At 47.1% G+C, this 13,949-nt stretch overlaps 1 protein-coding gene across 1 annotated transcript; it reads left to right on the top strand.

Annotated features, from left to right (window-relative positions):
- Nucleotides 1-5,572: 5,572 nt before the first annotated feature.
- AIF1 (allograft inflammatory factor 1) lies at nt 5,573-7,621 on the top strand. Its single transcript, XM_037520839.2, has 6 exons — nt 5,573-5,710; nt 5,893-5,954; nt 6,038-6,104; nt 6,477-6,518; nt 6,723-6,885; nt 7,435-7,621. Exons 1-6 carry the CDS (start codon nt 5,686-5,688, stop codon nt 7,517-7,519), a joined length of 444 nt encoding a protein of 147 aa, XP_037376736.1. The 5' UTR covers nt 5,573-5,685; the 3' UTR covers nt 7,520-7,621.
- The last annotated feature ends 6,328 nt before the right edge of the window (nt 7,622-13,949 follow it).

The raw sequence follows: 13,949 nt of genomic DNA on the forward strand, positions 1-13,949 counted from the left end.
ACACACTGCTAATAGCGCTTGAAGAGGTTGGTGCAAGGGTCCCTGTGTTGGCTCCTCAAGGCATTTCTCCAACAATTGAAGTACTGGTCATACCAGGACGCCTCCCCTGCACACTTCGTGGCCACAGTGGTGGCAGTGGCGACTCGCTCTACGTTTTAGGTGTTCATTGGCATGATTTCGTGGATTATTTTGGGGGTCTGGGAATGCTCAAAAATGTTTCCATTTAGGGCCTCCCCGGTGGCGCAGCGGTTGAGCACTGGGTTGCGAAGCTGCCCGCAGCCTCTGCAGTGCCGGTTCAATCCCTGGCTGCTCCCCCGGCCACCGGAGGAGGGTCCCACATGGCGCACAGACCTCTCCTGCCGCCCGCTGCTCCCCTCAGCAGTGTACTTCGGTCCTTCTGCCTGCTCTGCTCCTCGCTCTGACTCTGGTGAATTCTCTCACCCTCCCACGCTTCTGCCTGTACCCAGTGCTTGTATAAATAAATAAATAAATAAATAAATAAATAAATAAATAAATAAATCTTTAAAAAAAATGTTTCCATTTAAATTAATGTTAATTGGGCCTCCTTGGTGGTGCAAGGGGTTAAGTCTCAGCACTATGAAGCTGTCCACAGCCACTGCAGCACAAGTTCAATCCCCAGCCAGCGAGCCACCCACATGGCGTGACAGACCCCTCCTGTCTCACCTGCTGCTCCCCTCAGCAGTAGGAAGGCTCTACGTTTAGATAGCTGGGGAAACCTGTATTCTATCTGGTCAGTCAGTCCTGCCCGCAGCTTTCCTCTCTCCAAGGAGGTCTTTCCTTTCCTCCAGAATATCTGCTTTTTGCGCTGTCACAGGAATCCCCTCCCTCCCTGCCTTTCCCAGGGGCACTGCTGGGGGCTGCCTGCTCACCTTGGAATTTGAGTTGCACTTACATATAAATTGGAATTCATAGGTATTCCTTGTCTCCTTAGCTTCCCTAAAAATATGCTAAATGTGTGTGTGTGTGTGTGTGTGTGTGTGTTTCCAAGCTCTTTATTGCTTTACATGGTTACATAGTTTCCAGGAAACAAGAGGGAAATTTTAGAAATAAACTGCTCACCCAAAAGGCTTTCAAGGATGCTTTTTAGAACAGAAAATGCTATTTGCAAGGGCAAGGTAGCTGAGTCAGTTACGGTTCTACAGGGCTGCACCCCAGAAGTTCCAAATCTTGACTTGTTTCCCCACCTTGCCTCAGGGAGAACCTCTGGTTAATGCAGCCCCAGTGCCTGGTGCATACATCTGAATGCCCTTATGTTCATTTACAATAAGAAGTAAAACTGATACAGAGCAGCAAGGAGAACTAAAACTGGCCAAGGACAGTACCCAAATAGTTTACTGGTCACCATCTAAGTTCTCCTACACACACAATTGCAGGACTACTCAGGCTCAGAGAACAACAATAATGGGATTTATTTAACAAACCAGGGAAAAACTAAGAGTTAGTGAGGCCAAAAATGGCTGTTTACCTCACCCGAAGCAATGTCCAGTGTTTCAAAATTCTAAACACAAACACTGCCAAGATGGCATCTTCCCACCACAAGGGCCTGAAGCACATAACAGCCAGACTATAGGCTGGGATCCAACTCACGAAGACAACAGAAAACACAAGAGGTGATGCTCCCCAGAGCTGATGAGACACCCCAGCACAGCACCAGACAAGCGACAATCAAAGTAGCAGCTACAGCAGCCGAACAACCAAACAAACAGCCACACTCACGCAGCTCAGCAAGGCTCCTGGCTCCAGGTCCTCACCTTCCCTGCCAGACTGCAGCAGCAGCAAGACCAGGAACAGTTTCAGTCGCTCAGCTACCTGCAAAGCCTCCGAACTTTTTCTTAGGTTGGCTGCTAGAAGCCTCTCCACATCTTTCAGACCCCGCAACAGCCTTCTGGAAGATCAGCACGGTGGGGCCAGAAATACCTGACCCTGAATCGCTGAAGATGGAAAAACGGTGAAATCCTGAACACTCAAGCTCAAACGCTCAATCCTGAACACTGAATCTTGAAGACTGAATCCTGGGGGCTGCTTCTGCAGTCCCTTATATTTCTTACTGTAATTTCCAGCCCAAATGTGATATTTGTTTGAATTTTCCCTGGGGCTATCTGTCCTTACCAGCAACCCCCTCCAGGGGGTGCTCTAACAGCCTTTGGCTTCAGTCACTGGTTACAGATCTACAGATACCCATTTCTTCCTAGCCCCCCATTCTCCCTACATACACACATATGCACACTGTATCCACCAGGGTCCCAACAGGAAACAGAACCCTCAAATTAGGATAGCTTGAGAGATCATTTTTTGTAAAAGTGTGAGTGGGGTGTAGGGGAGCTGCAAGGGATATAGCCACTCCAGGCCCTATGGAATGAAGGGGGAGAGTCCTACTCATTTTGAGCCATGAATCTCTTTGGCATTCTAGTGAAGCATAATATAAATATAAATATAAATATAAATATATATATAACAAAGTTATATTGAATGCCAGTGAGCAAAATATTAATAAATGTTGCAGTAGAATAAAGCATATACTTCTTTATTGTATTTATTATTTATTAAATAAAAGATGGGACATTTAAAATGCAGGAAAGCTGAAGCTAGATTGTAATAAATAAAAACATAGTGCAAACAATTCTGTAGCTTGACTTGAATAATTTTAACCCATGAACTGGTCTTTGACAATGCAACACAAATGTTGGGTGTAACAAAAGGAGATATATTTCCTCCTTTCCAGGTTCATAGGCCAACTGAAATCTATCCCCTGGAAGACTGTAGAGCAGGTGGCTCAGCAAGGAGTGCTGCCTGTCAGTGGGCGGAGGCTTGGCCAGCTGAGGTGACTTTGTGGGAAGGTAGCCAGAGGAATGAATACCCTCCACTTTGTCCTCTCTCCTGCTATTTTCCTGCCAGGCCTCCACCAGCCAAAACCAGCAGGAAGCCAGAGCTGCCCTTGATGTGGTCTGCACAGGGCAGGCTCCTGGGGCAGAGAGCAAAGTGGAAGAGGGCAAACAGAGGGACAAACAGAAGACACCCAGGCACACACAGGAGCTTTCTGGCCAGTGTCTTATCTTCCCATAGGAACACATCACGGGGCCTAATTCTAACAAGCAGTTCCCCTGGGAGCATGAAATCATAACAAGGGCCCTTAGCAACACGGTGCCCATTCCATAAGGGACTCCAATCTCATGGGGTTTGAGCAGGACATTTCTTGAGCCAGCTTAGCATTCTCTCCTTGACTGCTTGGCTCTCCCTGACTATGGCCTTGGTCACTCCTTTTTTTCTGCCTTCCAGCTTGAGCCACCTCACTACTCTGCTTAAACTGTTGACACCTTCAGCCTGCAGGCTCAGGAGAGCCGCTCTATTTTTTCAGGCAGCGGCTGTCAAATTTGAGTGTGTATCAGCAGCATCTGAGACACTTGTTCAAAAATAATTGTTGGGCCCCACCCTCATGGTTTCTAACTCTGGGCTGAAGCCCAACCTTGTGCATTTCTAGCCTGTTTCCATGTGATGCTGGTGGAAGGACCACCGGCCGCAGCTGCGAACTTTAAGGAGTTTCTGCATATCTTTACTCAGATCTAGATTTTGCAGCCTTACCGGAAGTTAACTATTTCCCTTATTTCCAAGTTCTCAGTGGATTCCTTGCTGTGGCCCCCTAGTGCACCCTAGAACTTCTCTGTCGAGAGGTCCCACCTCCTTTCAGTTGACTACTGTGGACAAGCCCTTTCTGTGGCCTAGGAGGCCAGGCCTTGAGCTTGGGTGCGAGAAGTCTTTTGTGAGTCTGTTCCCATAGGCTTTCCTGACCTCTCTGCTTAGGTGGAGTTTCTTTCTCCACTCACTTTCCCATCTGCTCATTCATCACTCATCTTCACTCTGGTCCCATGGTCAGAGCAACTGGCACTTTATCCCAGGAAGTTTCTCTGAGTATCTAAGTTCTATCTCACCATGGTAGTCTTCCAAGTTATCCTGATGGGAAGACCGCCCGGAAGGCAATCACATTTCCATAGAAGCTACAGTCTCCCAGTCGCCTAGCGACCCTCCCCTTCTCTTGCCTCGCTTCCCCTTACACACCCAGCTCCAGCTGTACAGGCTTTGCTGCCACTTCACAAATACTCCGTGTCCTCACCTCAGACCTTTGCACTGGTGTACCCCATGCCTGAAAAGCTCTGCTCCCGTATAACCACATGGCTTGGTCCCTCACCTCCTTGAAATATTTGCTCAACTACCACTTCCTCAGAGAAGCCTCCCTAATCATGCTATTTAAAACTGCAGTCTACGCACAGCACTTAATAAACTCTTCCCCTACTTTGCTTTTCTCCATAGACACCCCCCTACCTCTAATACACTTATTTCTTTTTACTGTCTGTTTTCCCAATGAGGCTGTCCCATGAGAAGAATTTACATTTGTTTGGTTCACTTGGGGTAGAAACATGCCTGGCATACAGCAAGTGCTCAATAAATATTTGCTGAATGAATGTTTGAATAAAGGAATGAATTCTCCCTGGAGGCACTGAGCACATTGGGAGTGTAGGGTTGCAGCTGTTGCTGCAGAAGAGGGAGCAGCAATAATAGGAAGTCAAGAAGTCAGGGTCCCTTTCAGTATCTCGCCCCACTTGCCTGGGTCAAGGGGAGGGCAGTGAGAAGTGAAAACTCTCAGTTGCAGAAGGGGAAATCGGTGGGGAGGGAGAGAAGAAAGGTGTCTACATCTTTCCTGAGGCCAGGGTGGATGGAGGTCTGGTCAGGGAGTCTGGATACGCGTGTGTCAGTGAGGGGTTATGCTGGCCTCACCTCCCCTAGAAGCAACTAGCCAAACAGAGCAGCAAAGAGAATAAAGACTATACTGAGGGATGTGGGGGGTTCTATCAGAGGCTACTCACCCACCTACTCCACTATGCATGGGGGTGCACACACATACACACACATACTCATGTGAACTATAGGCCTCACTCCTGGCTCTTGTGTCTACCAGGCCTGTCTCTCTCAGGCACCACAAAGAATCCACTTAAATTCTCAAGTTCCTCAGCTCTGTGGATTTTACTAAAGATTTCAAAGGAGATAAGGTGGGAGTAACATGGCATAGGCAAAGCAAACAAATTCATAAGGTCCTTAGACATTTCCATATTTTCAAGTGCCTCTCTGGAGCCACTGAAGGGTCGGGGTGAAGTTTCTCTCCTTTGCATACCCAGCGCCCATCCTACCACCCTCCCAGAGATGCCAGCAGACTTCAGATTCTTCTCCCATCCTCAGCACAGAAAAATTCAGCCAGCCCTTTCTCAGCTCCTTACCCAAACCTGCAGGCCCAGACTCATGAACTACAGTGCACCTCTGAACCTGTTTGAAGACCATTTGTCCCTAAGAAGAGATGCCACTGTGATCTTTCTGCCTTTCCCCCACACATCCAGTGACTTCTCCAAACATTTCTTTCATGCACACATTGGGCTCTCTTTAAAAGGAATTTGAGAGAACGTTATTTTCCCATTTGCATTCTCTGGCCTCCCCTTTCTTCCTGGGGTGCTAGTGTCAGCAGAAGTTGATGGGGAAGTGGAGCCTGAGACAGAGAGGAGGGGGAATGAGAGGAAAAGGAAGTTTGTTGAGACGGGCCTCTAAAGAGTCTGGTGGGAAAGGAGTCGCCAGACAGAGAGACCTCCAGCTTGGCCAGTGTCCACCAGCGTCTGCTGAGCTATGAGCCAAACCAGGGATTTACAGGGTAGGGAAGGTGGAATAGGCAGAATTTTAAAATGGGAACAAGGAAATGGACAGCTGGGAGCTGGGAGTCCACTGTCAGTTGGCCTAGAAAGGCAGAACTGTGGATGGCCCTGGGCTGGGTGTGGGGTGAGGAGGAAGGGGAGCGGGGGTGAGGAGGATACATTAACCTTTGTGCCCCCTCAGGAGGAAAAGCTTTTGGACTCCTGAAGGCCCAGCAGGAGGAGAGACTAGATGAAATCAACAAGGTAAAAGGAAGAAGGGAGAGGGACCTGGGGAAACGGAACCTTGGACCCCAGAGCCTACCCTGACTCTTACTTTCCCCCCACAGCAATTTCTGGATGATCCCAAATATAGCAGTGATGAGGATCTGCCTTCCAAACTGGAAGCCTCCAAGAGTGAGGGGAAAACTGTGGTTGAGACCCAGGGTGGGGTGGGGTGGGCTGGGGTTGGGAGGATTGGAGGGCTGTGGAGGGTTGGACTTTCCTAAAAACAGGAGACAGCAGACACAAAGTCCACTATTGTGGGAAGAAGAGAGGCTGTCTCTATTGCCCCCCACCCCCAGGTTGTAGTCCCCTTCTCTGGCCTGCCCCTCCCAGGTTTCCCTCTGGTTCCCCATCCCTTATCAGGACCCCTTAACTTCCCAACCCCCACTTCTTCTGCCTACCCCATCTCCTCCTTCCACACCCTCCTCCTCCACTTAGCACTGGTCCACAACCTTCTCTCTGCCTGTGACTTCAGCCAGCAGTTACCTTCTCTTTCTCTCACAGAGAAATACATGGAATTTGACCTGGATGGAAACGGAGATATTGGTGAGAAAAGGGGTGTTTGGGAAAACCTGAGGAGCTAGCAAGAGGGAGCTCTCTCTTACAGTGCTCAGTTCCCCTATGGCTTGGCAATGGGCCTAATGGGCCCACCTACCAGCAGGAAGAAGGGGGATAGGAATGTGGAGTTGGGAAGAGAAAGAATTGGGGAGAGGGGTGCCCTTTCTTCTCACTTCCATTTGTTGCCTCCAGATATCATGTCCCTGAAGCAAATGCTGGAGAAACTTGGGATGCCCAAGACCCACCTGGAGCTAAAGAAATTAATCAGCGAGGTGTCCAGTGGCTCTGGAGACACTTTCAGCTACTCTGACTTTCTCAGGATGATGTTGGGCAAGCGATCAGCCATCCTAAAAATGTGAGGGTCCAGTTTTCTCCCTATCTCCATCCCCATCCCTGGGCTCACCTTCTCACATTACTTAGCATCCATGTCCACCATCCTTTGAGTGACCCTTCCAAGGTCCTATATCCATCCATGATTCTGGTCCCCACAACTCTGCCCCTTCCTGTTCTTCCTCCCACCCTCCCAAACCCCATTCTCTCCTGGACATTAGTCCAAGATTTTTTTTTCTCTCTCTCTTTTTTTAAAAATTTATTTATTTATGCATACAAGAACTGGGTACAGGCCAGAGGTGTGGGGGGTGAGAGGATTCACCAGAGACAGAGCAGGGAACAGAACAGGTGGATCGACTGAAATACACTGCTGAGGGGAGCAGAGGGCAAGTCAGGAGAGGTCTGCTGCACCATGTGAGCTGCTCCCTGGCCGGGGATCGAACTTGTGCCGCAGTGGCTGTGAACCGCCTCATAGGTTGAGTCTTAACCCCTTGTGCCACCAGGGAGGCCCCAAGATTTATTCCCTTGAGAGAACTAGCCCCCTGATCCTTGTGTCTTTTGCCATCTCAACCAGGATCCTGATGTATGAGGAGAAATCAAGAGAACAAGAGAAGCCCACAGGTCCTCCAGCCAAGAAAGCTATTTCTGAGTTGCCCTGATTTGTCAGGAGGAGGTGTGGTGGGAATGAAGGGCTTTTAATGACCCCAACTTGCACAGGGAAGAAACTATTGTAAGCCAGAGTCAAACTAAATTAAATAAAGTATACTTCTCTTTGAGAAAGTCAGCTTGGTTTCTGTTGTTGACAATTTTTTCCCCTGGGTTTAGGGGAAAATGAAGCATTTTTGAAGAAAGGGAAGCAAAGATTTGCCAGTATGAGCAGTCCACCAACAATTTGATAGCGTGTCCATTACAGCAAATGATATTGTATATAAAGAAGGATTCCAGATTCCAGAGAATAAATCTTGGACTAATGTCCAGGAGAGAATGGGGTTTGGGAGGGTGGGAGGAAGAACAGGAAGGGGCAGGGTTGTGGGGACCAGAATCATGGATGGGTATAGTACCTTGGAAGTGTCACTCAAAGGATGGTGGACATGGATGCTAAGTAATGTGAGAAGGAGAGCCTTAACTTCAAGGAATTAAAGTGGGGTGAAAGACCTGTAGAGACAAAAAAAAAATGTCACTCAGGTTCACGGTGAAGAGCAAGGATTACTTTGAACCAACATTCACCATCACTGTAAACCCACAACCTTAGCAAATCACTCAGCATCTCTGAGTCTTTCACTGGAAAATGGAGATAATAGGGCCTGACTTATCATAAGTCCTCATCAATGTCTAAAACTTGAACGAGTGGATAGGTTGATAGTTGTATGGATAAAAGAACTGCTGTTGTTGGATAAAGGCTTCACAATACTGTGAAACCTGATAATCTCAGTGTTAAAAGAATCACCAAGGCCTTTTGGGGACAGCTACAGAAACTGAGTCTATCTAATGAAGGAAAATGTTTGTTCTAGGAAGATACCACTAAAATTCCTTGAGGGCAGATACAAAGATACAAGACAGTCTTATTTTTTTTTTTTTAAGAGAGAGGCTTTATTTTTTTAAGATTTATTTTATTTATGCATTCAAAAGCTGAGGTATAGGGCAGAGGTGCAGGGGTGTGGGGTGAGAGGAGTCACCAAAGACAGAGGGGGGAGCAGAACAGACAGATCTACTGAAATACACTGCTGAGGGGATCTGCGGGCTAGGCAGGAGAGGTCTGCTGCGCCATGTGGGTTAGCTCCCTGGCCAGGGATTGAACTCGTGCTGTAGAGGCTGCAGATAGCTTCACAGTGCTGTGCTTAACCCCTTGCACCACCAGGGAGGCCCACAAGGTGGTTTCGGATCCCAGGAGACAGAAAGGGTTCCCTTTAAGCAGCCAAGCCTGGGAAGGCAGGAGCCTAAGAGCTCCCAGACCTTCACTGAGGCTATTCCTGGACTTTTCCACTGTGTGGCCCAGATGAGTGAACTTCAACTCCTCCCAGTTACCGGCCACTATTTCAGATTTCTACCTCCCTGGAAAGAGATAATCAAACTGGCCCTACTTGATACATGTACTAAGACAGACAAGGCCATGTTGGCCCTTCCCAAGGGTGATGCCAGGGAGGCACCCTGGTTAGCACCCTGTAGAGTACTACAGCAGCTGTATAGGACTTCAGAAGAGAGAAAAGTCACTGAGAGTTGAACAAAACATCTGAAAATAACAAAATTAATAACTAACCTTTATTGAGTACCCACTATATATTAGATGCCATTCTAAATGCTTTCTGTATATTCATTTAATTTTTCACAACAACCCTGGTGACACCAAGGAGGATAGGATCTCGGGTTTAAATAATTGATTCATTCAGGATAAGTAAATTAGCTTACAGTTACACAATGAACTATTATATACTATTATATATAAACAGCAATGAGAATGAACAAACTGCAATTATGTGCAACAATGTAGTGATTTCATTAACATAATGTTGAGCAAAAGAAAGACACAAATGAACTCTTACTGTATGCTTCTATTTATACAAGGTACAGAATGGGTAAAATGAATATATGTTGTTCAATGGACTTCAGGATAAGTTAGCCTTGAGAGGGGTCAGTGACTAGAAGAGGGTCTGAGGGCCGCTTCCAGGGTGTCATTTTTAATTGTATGTTCTCTTCAGTTCTTTAAAAAAATTTTAAAAAAAGGGTTCACGTGAAAGAAACTGTCATGTCAAAGTTGCAAGTCTTTTTTTTTTTTTTAAGATTTATCTTATTTATTTACGCATACAAGAGCTGGAGTGTACATCAGAGGTGGGGGGCGGGTGAGAGGATTCACCAGAGACAGAGAGGGGAACAGAACAGGTGGATCTACTGAAAAACACTACTGAGGGGAGCAGTGGGTGAGACAGGAGAGATCTGCTGCGCCATGTGGGTATCTCTGGCCGGGGATTGAACTTGTGCTGCACTGCTGTTGATAGCTTGATAGTGCTGAGACTTAACCCCTTGTACCACAAGAAAGGCCTGCAAGTCTTTTTGAAAACTCTTAGTAAATAAAAAGTACAAGTGAGAAAGAATTTTTCCTATGATAGATAAGACTTACATGGAATTTTTCTGGTTATAAAAACTAGCACATGAAAAATTACATAGAATGTAAAATACAGGGCCTCCCTGGTGGCGCAAGGGGTTAAGACACAACTATGAAGCTATCTGCAGCCCCTGCAGCACAAGTTTGATCCCCGCCCAGAGAGCTACCCACATGGCCAGGAGACCTCTCCTGTCTTGCCCTCTGCTCTCCTCAGCAGTGTATTTCAGTGGATCTGCCTGTTCTGCTCCCCACTCTGTCTCTGGTGAATCCTCTTACTCCCCACACCTCTGGCTGTACCCCAGTTCTTGTATGCATAAATAAATAAATCTTTAAAAAAATAATTTGTATCAGGGCCTCCCTGGTGGCACAATGGGTTAAGCACAGCACTGTGAAGCTATTGTAGCCTCTGCAGCATGAGTTCGATCCCCGGCCCACCATGGAGTAACCCACATGGCGAAGCAGACCTCTCTTGACTCGCTCGCTGCTCCCTTCAGCAGTGTATTTCAGTCAGTCTGCCTGATCTGTTCCCCACTCTGTCTCTGGTGAATCCTCTCACCCCCCACACCTCTGGCCTGTACCCCAGCTCTTGTATGCATAAATACATAAATCTTTAAAAAAAAAAAAAAAAAAAGGATTCTTTAAAAAAAAAGCCGCTATTAAAAGATACATTATCACAAGCCATACAGAACTTTAAAATTCAGTTAAAAATGGGAAAAACCTGGAATTCCTTAACATAGCATTGGAGAGCATTGTAAACCCTAAGGTAAAAAGCATTTCAGCATTCAGGCATCCTTGAGAGTTTCTAGTCTATAGAATCTCGCTAATATCCACAGTGCATTTCAGAAGACGGTGATGGCCAGAAAACTTCCAGAGGTGGGTTCTGTCATCACATTCAATCACACAGGCAGGTCAGTCTCTCTGGTAATTCATCCTGCTCAGCTGAGGCCACGATTCATGCCAATGGTTCAGCTCAGTGGCAGCTCCACATTATTCCTTACTATGTCTTAGTTAGTATATCATCATTTGTTAAGTGGGCAAAATTGTCTTCTTCACTTCCCTCAACTGCTAATCAGTGTTCAGTCAGAGGCCAGTCTCATTCATCTCCCAGAGTGGCATTCGCATATCCACTTGGTTTGAGGAGTAGGGAGCAGCTGCTCATCATAGTCCCCTTGTTGTGTCCAGATGTCCAGCATCTCAACTGGTGCCCGAATTTGTCCATCAAGGCAGAGATCCTCTCCAGGTTCATGGCCTTCAGTGTCACATTCATTTACTTAGCCACAACATCCATCAACTTGATCACCTTGCCCCATGTCACCAACATCTGAACTCACAGCCACCGAGTCAACCCTTATACACCACCACCTGGTGCTTCTCGCAGATGACATTTTTGGTGTGTGTCCTGGCAACTTCCATGTTGCCCTTCTGAATGGCGTTTTGAAGTTTGACCTTTTCCCTTGTTGCATTTTTTGGCACTCCTGCTCAGTTCTTTGACTGCGAACTTCAGGTTGAACAGGTGTTTCTCCATGCTAGCCAGAGTTGGACACCTCCTTGGAGTTGGTTGTCAGGGTGCAATCAAATGATTTTTTTTTTAAAGATTTATTTATTTATTTATATAAGCAGTGGGTACAGTCAGAAGCACGGGAGGATGAGAGAATTCACCAGAGCCAGAGCGGGGAGCAGAACAGGCAGACCAACGAAATACACTGCTGAGGGGAGCAGCTGGCGCAGCAGGAGAGGTCTGTGAGCCATGTGGGACCCTGCTGGGGGCCAGGGATGGAACCAGCTTCGCAGCCCAGCGCTCAACTGCTGCGCCACCAGGGGAAGCCCGCAATCAAATAAATTTTAAAATCACTAATTGGGCAGCAATAATATGCCATTCCTGAATCTATGTGCTTGGGTTGTAAGAGTGAAAAAAAAAATCCCTGCCTTTGTGAAGGTGACACTGCATTGTGGGAATTGGTGTGGGAGGACAGACAGTAGACAGTAAACATAATTTAAAATGGTGCCTCAGCGGTTGAGCACTGGGTTGCGAAGCTGCCCGCGGCCTCTGCGGCGCCGGTTCGATCCCCGGCTGCTCCCCGGCCACTGGAGGAGGGTCCCACATGGCGCGCAGACCTCTCCTGCGGCCCGCTGCTCCCCTCAGCAGTGTACTTCGGTCCTTCTGCCTGCTCTGCTCCCCGCTCTGGCTCTGGTGAATTCTCTCACCCTCCCGCGCTTCTGACTGTACCCAGTGCATGTATAAACAAACCATCAAATAAATAAATAAATAAATAAATAAAAAATAAAATGGTGCCTCCCTGGTGGTGCAAAGGGTTAAGATGCAACCTATGAAGCAATCCACAGCTACTGCAGCATGAGTTTGATCTCTGGCCAGGGAGCTACCCACATGGTGCAGCAGACCTCTCCTGACTTACCTGCTGCTCCCCTCAGCAGTGTATTTCAGTCAATCCACCTGTTCTGTTTCCTACTCTGTCTCTGGTGAATCCTCTCTCCCCCACACCTCTGGCCTATTCCCCAGTTCTTTTATGCATAAATAAATAAATCTTTAAAAAAAAACCATAATTTAAAATGTATATGATCCCTTAGAAGAAGACAAGTATTATGAACAAAAAAAAAAGTAGATTAGGGTAAAGGGTTAGTGATGCCAGGATGTGCCAGGATGTGCCAGGATGTGCTCGGATGGGGATGGGGAGGGAGTGGAGGAAGATTAAATTTTGAATGGGTAATCAGGTTAGGGCTCATTGAGATCAACATTGGGCAAAAACTTCGAGGAAGTAAAGGAATGAGTCATGTGGGTTTCTGGGAGAAGAGTCAACTCGGCAGAGGGAAAAGGACCCCAAGGTGAAACATGCCTGATGCAGGTAAGGGCAGTAATATAATCAGAGGGATAACTAAAGCCAGGTCATCTAGGGTCTTGCAGGCCACCACAAAGATGTGACTTTTACTTTGAGAAAAATGAAGAGGCATTATAGGTCTTGAGCAGAGTTGTCCTTGAGGCCTCCTTTGAGAAATAGTCCACTCTGGCTCCTGTATGGAGATAGACTGGGGGAACAGGAGTAAACTCAGGAAGACATTTTAGGAGGCTGTTGCTGTAACACAGGTAAGAGATGAAGGTGAGGACCTCCCCTGGTGGCGCAGTGGTTGCGAAGCTGCCCGCAGCCTTTGCAGCACCAGTTCGATCCCCGGCCACCAGCGAGGGTCCCACATGGCGCACAGACCCCTCCTGCCGCCCGCTGCTCCCCTCAGCAGTGTACTTCAGTCCTTCTGCCTGCTCTGCTCCCCGCTCTGGCTCTGGTGAATTCTCTCACCCTCCTGCACTTCTGACTGTACCCAGTGCTTGTATAAATAAAAAAATCTTAAAAAAAAAAAAAAAAGATGAAGGTGATTCATTTTAAGGTAGAAGCACTGGAAGTGAAGAGGTTGGATTCTGGACATTTTCTCCCAATAGATGCTACGTCTAGGTAGAGAGTGAGATAAAGAAAGGGTCAATGAGGATTCCAAGGTGTTTGGCTCAACTGGAATTTTTAAATTGCCACCAGCTGAGACAAGGTTTATGGACAGAGCAGGTTTTGAAAGGCTGGTGATCAAATGTTCAATTTTAGACATGTATTCACATGTAACAATCTGTTAAAAACCCAAGTGGAAATATCAAGTATATACTGTCTAAAAGTTTGGACTTTGGGGATGATGATATATTTCTGGGACTCATCAGCATATAAGTGCTATTTCAAGCCATGAAACTGATGTCCTTGACACACCCAGTTTTGGTAGAAAGCAGGGGTAGAGTGCTTTTAAGAAAGAAGTACCAGAGGAGAAAAACTGTAGGAACAAGGTTCAAGGCCAGAGTCAGGTTAAGCATAAGCGTAGGCCCAGGGCAAAGAGGTGCTCCCTGGAGGGTACCCACCTCTTCCTCCAAAAACCCAACAACTGGAGACAGTGAATACGGATAGTTCTTCCAAGAAGTTTTGCTCTGGTTATTGACCAGGAAG

This window comes from Talpa occidentalis, unplaced genomic scaffold (genome assembly GCF_014898055.3).
Source record: "Talpa occidentalis isolate TD23 unplaced genomic scaffold, MPIMG_talOcc4v2.1 talOcc4.2, whole genome shotgun sequence".
NCBI classification, from domain to species: domain Eukaryota; kingdom Metazoa; phylum Chordata; class Mammalia; order Eulipotyphla; family Talpidae; genus Talpa; species Talpa occidentalis.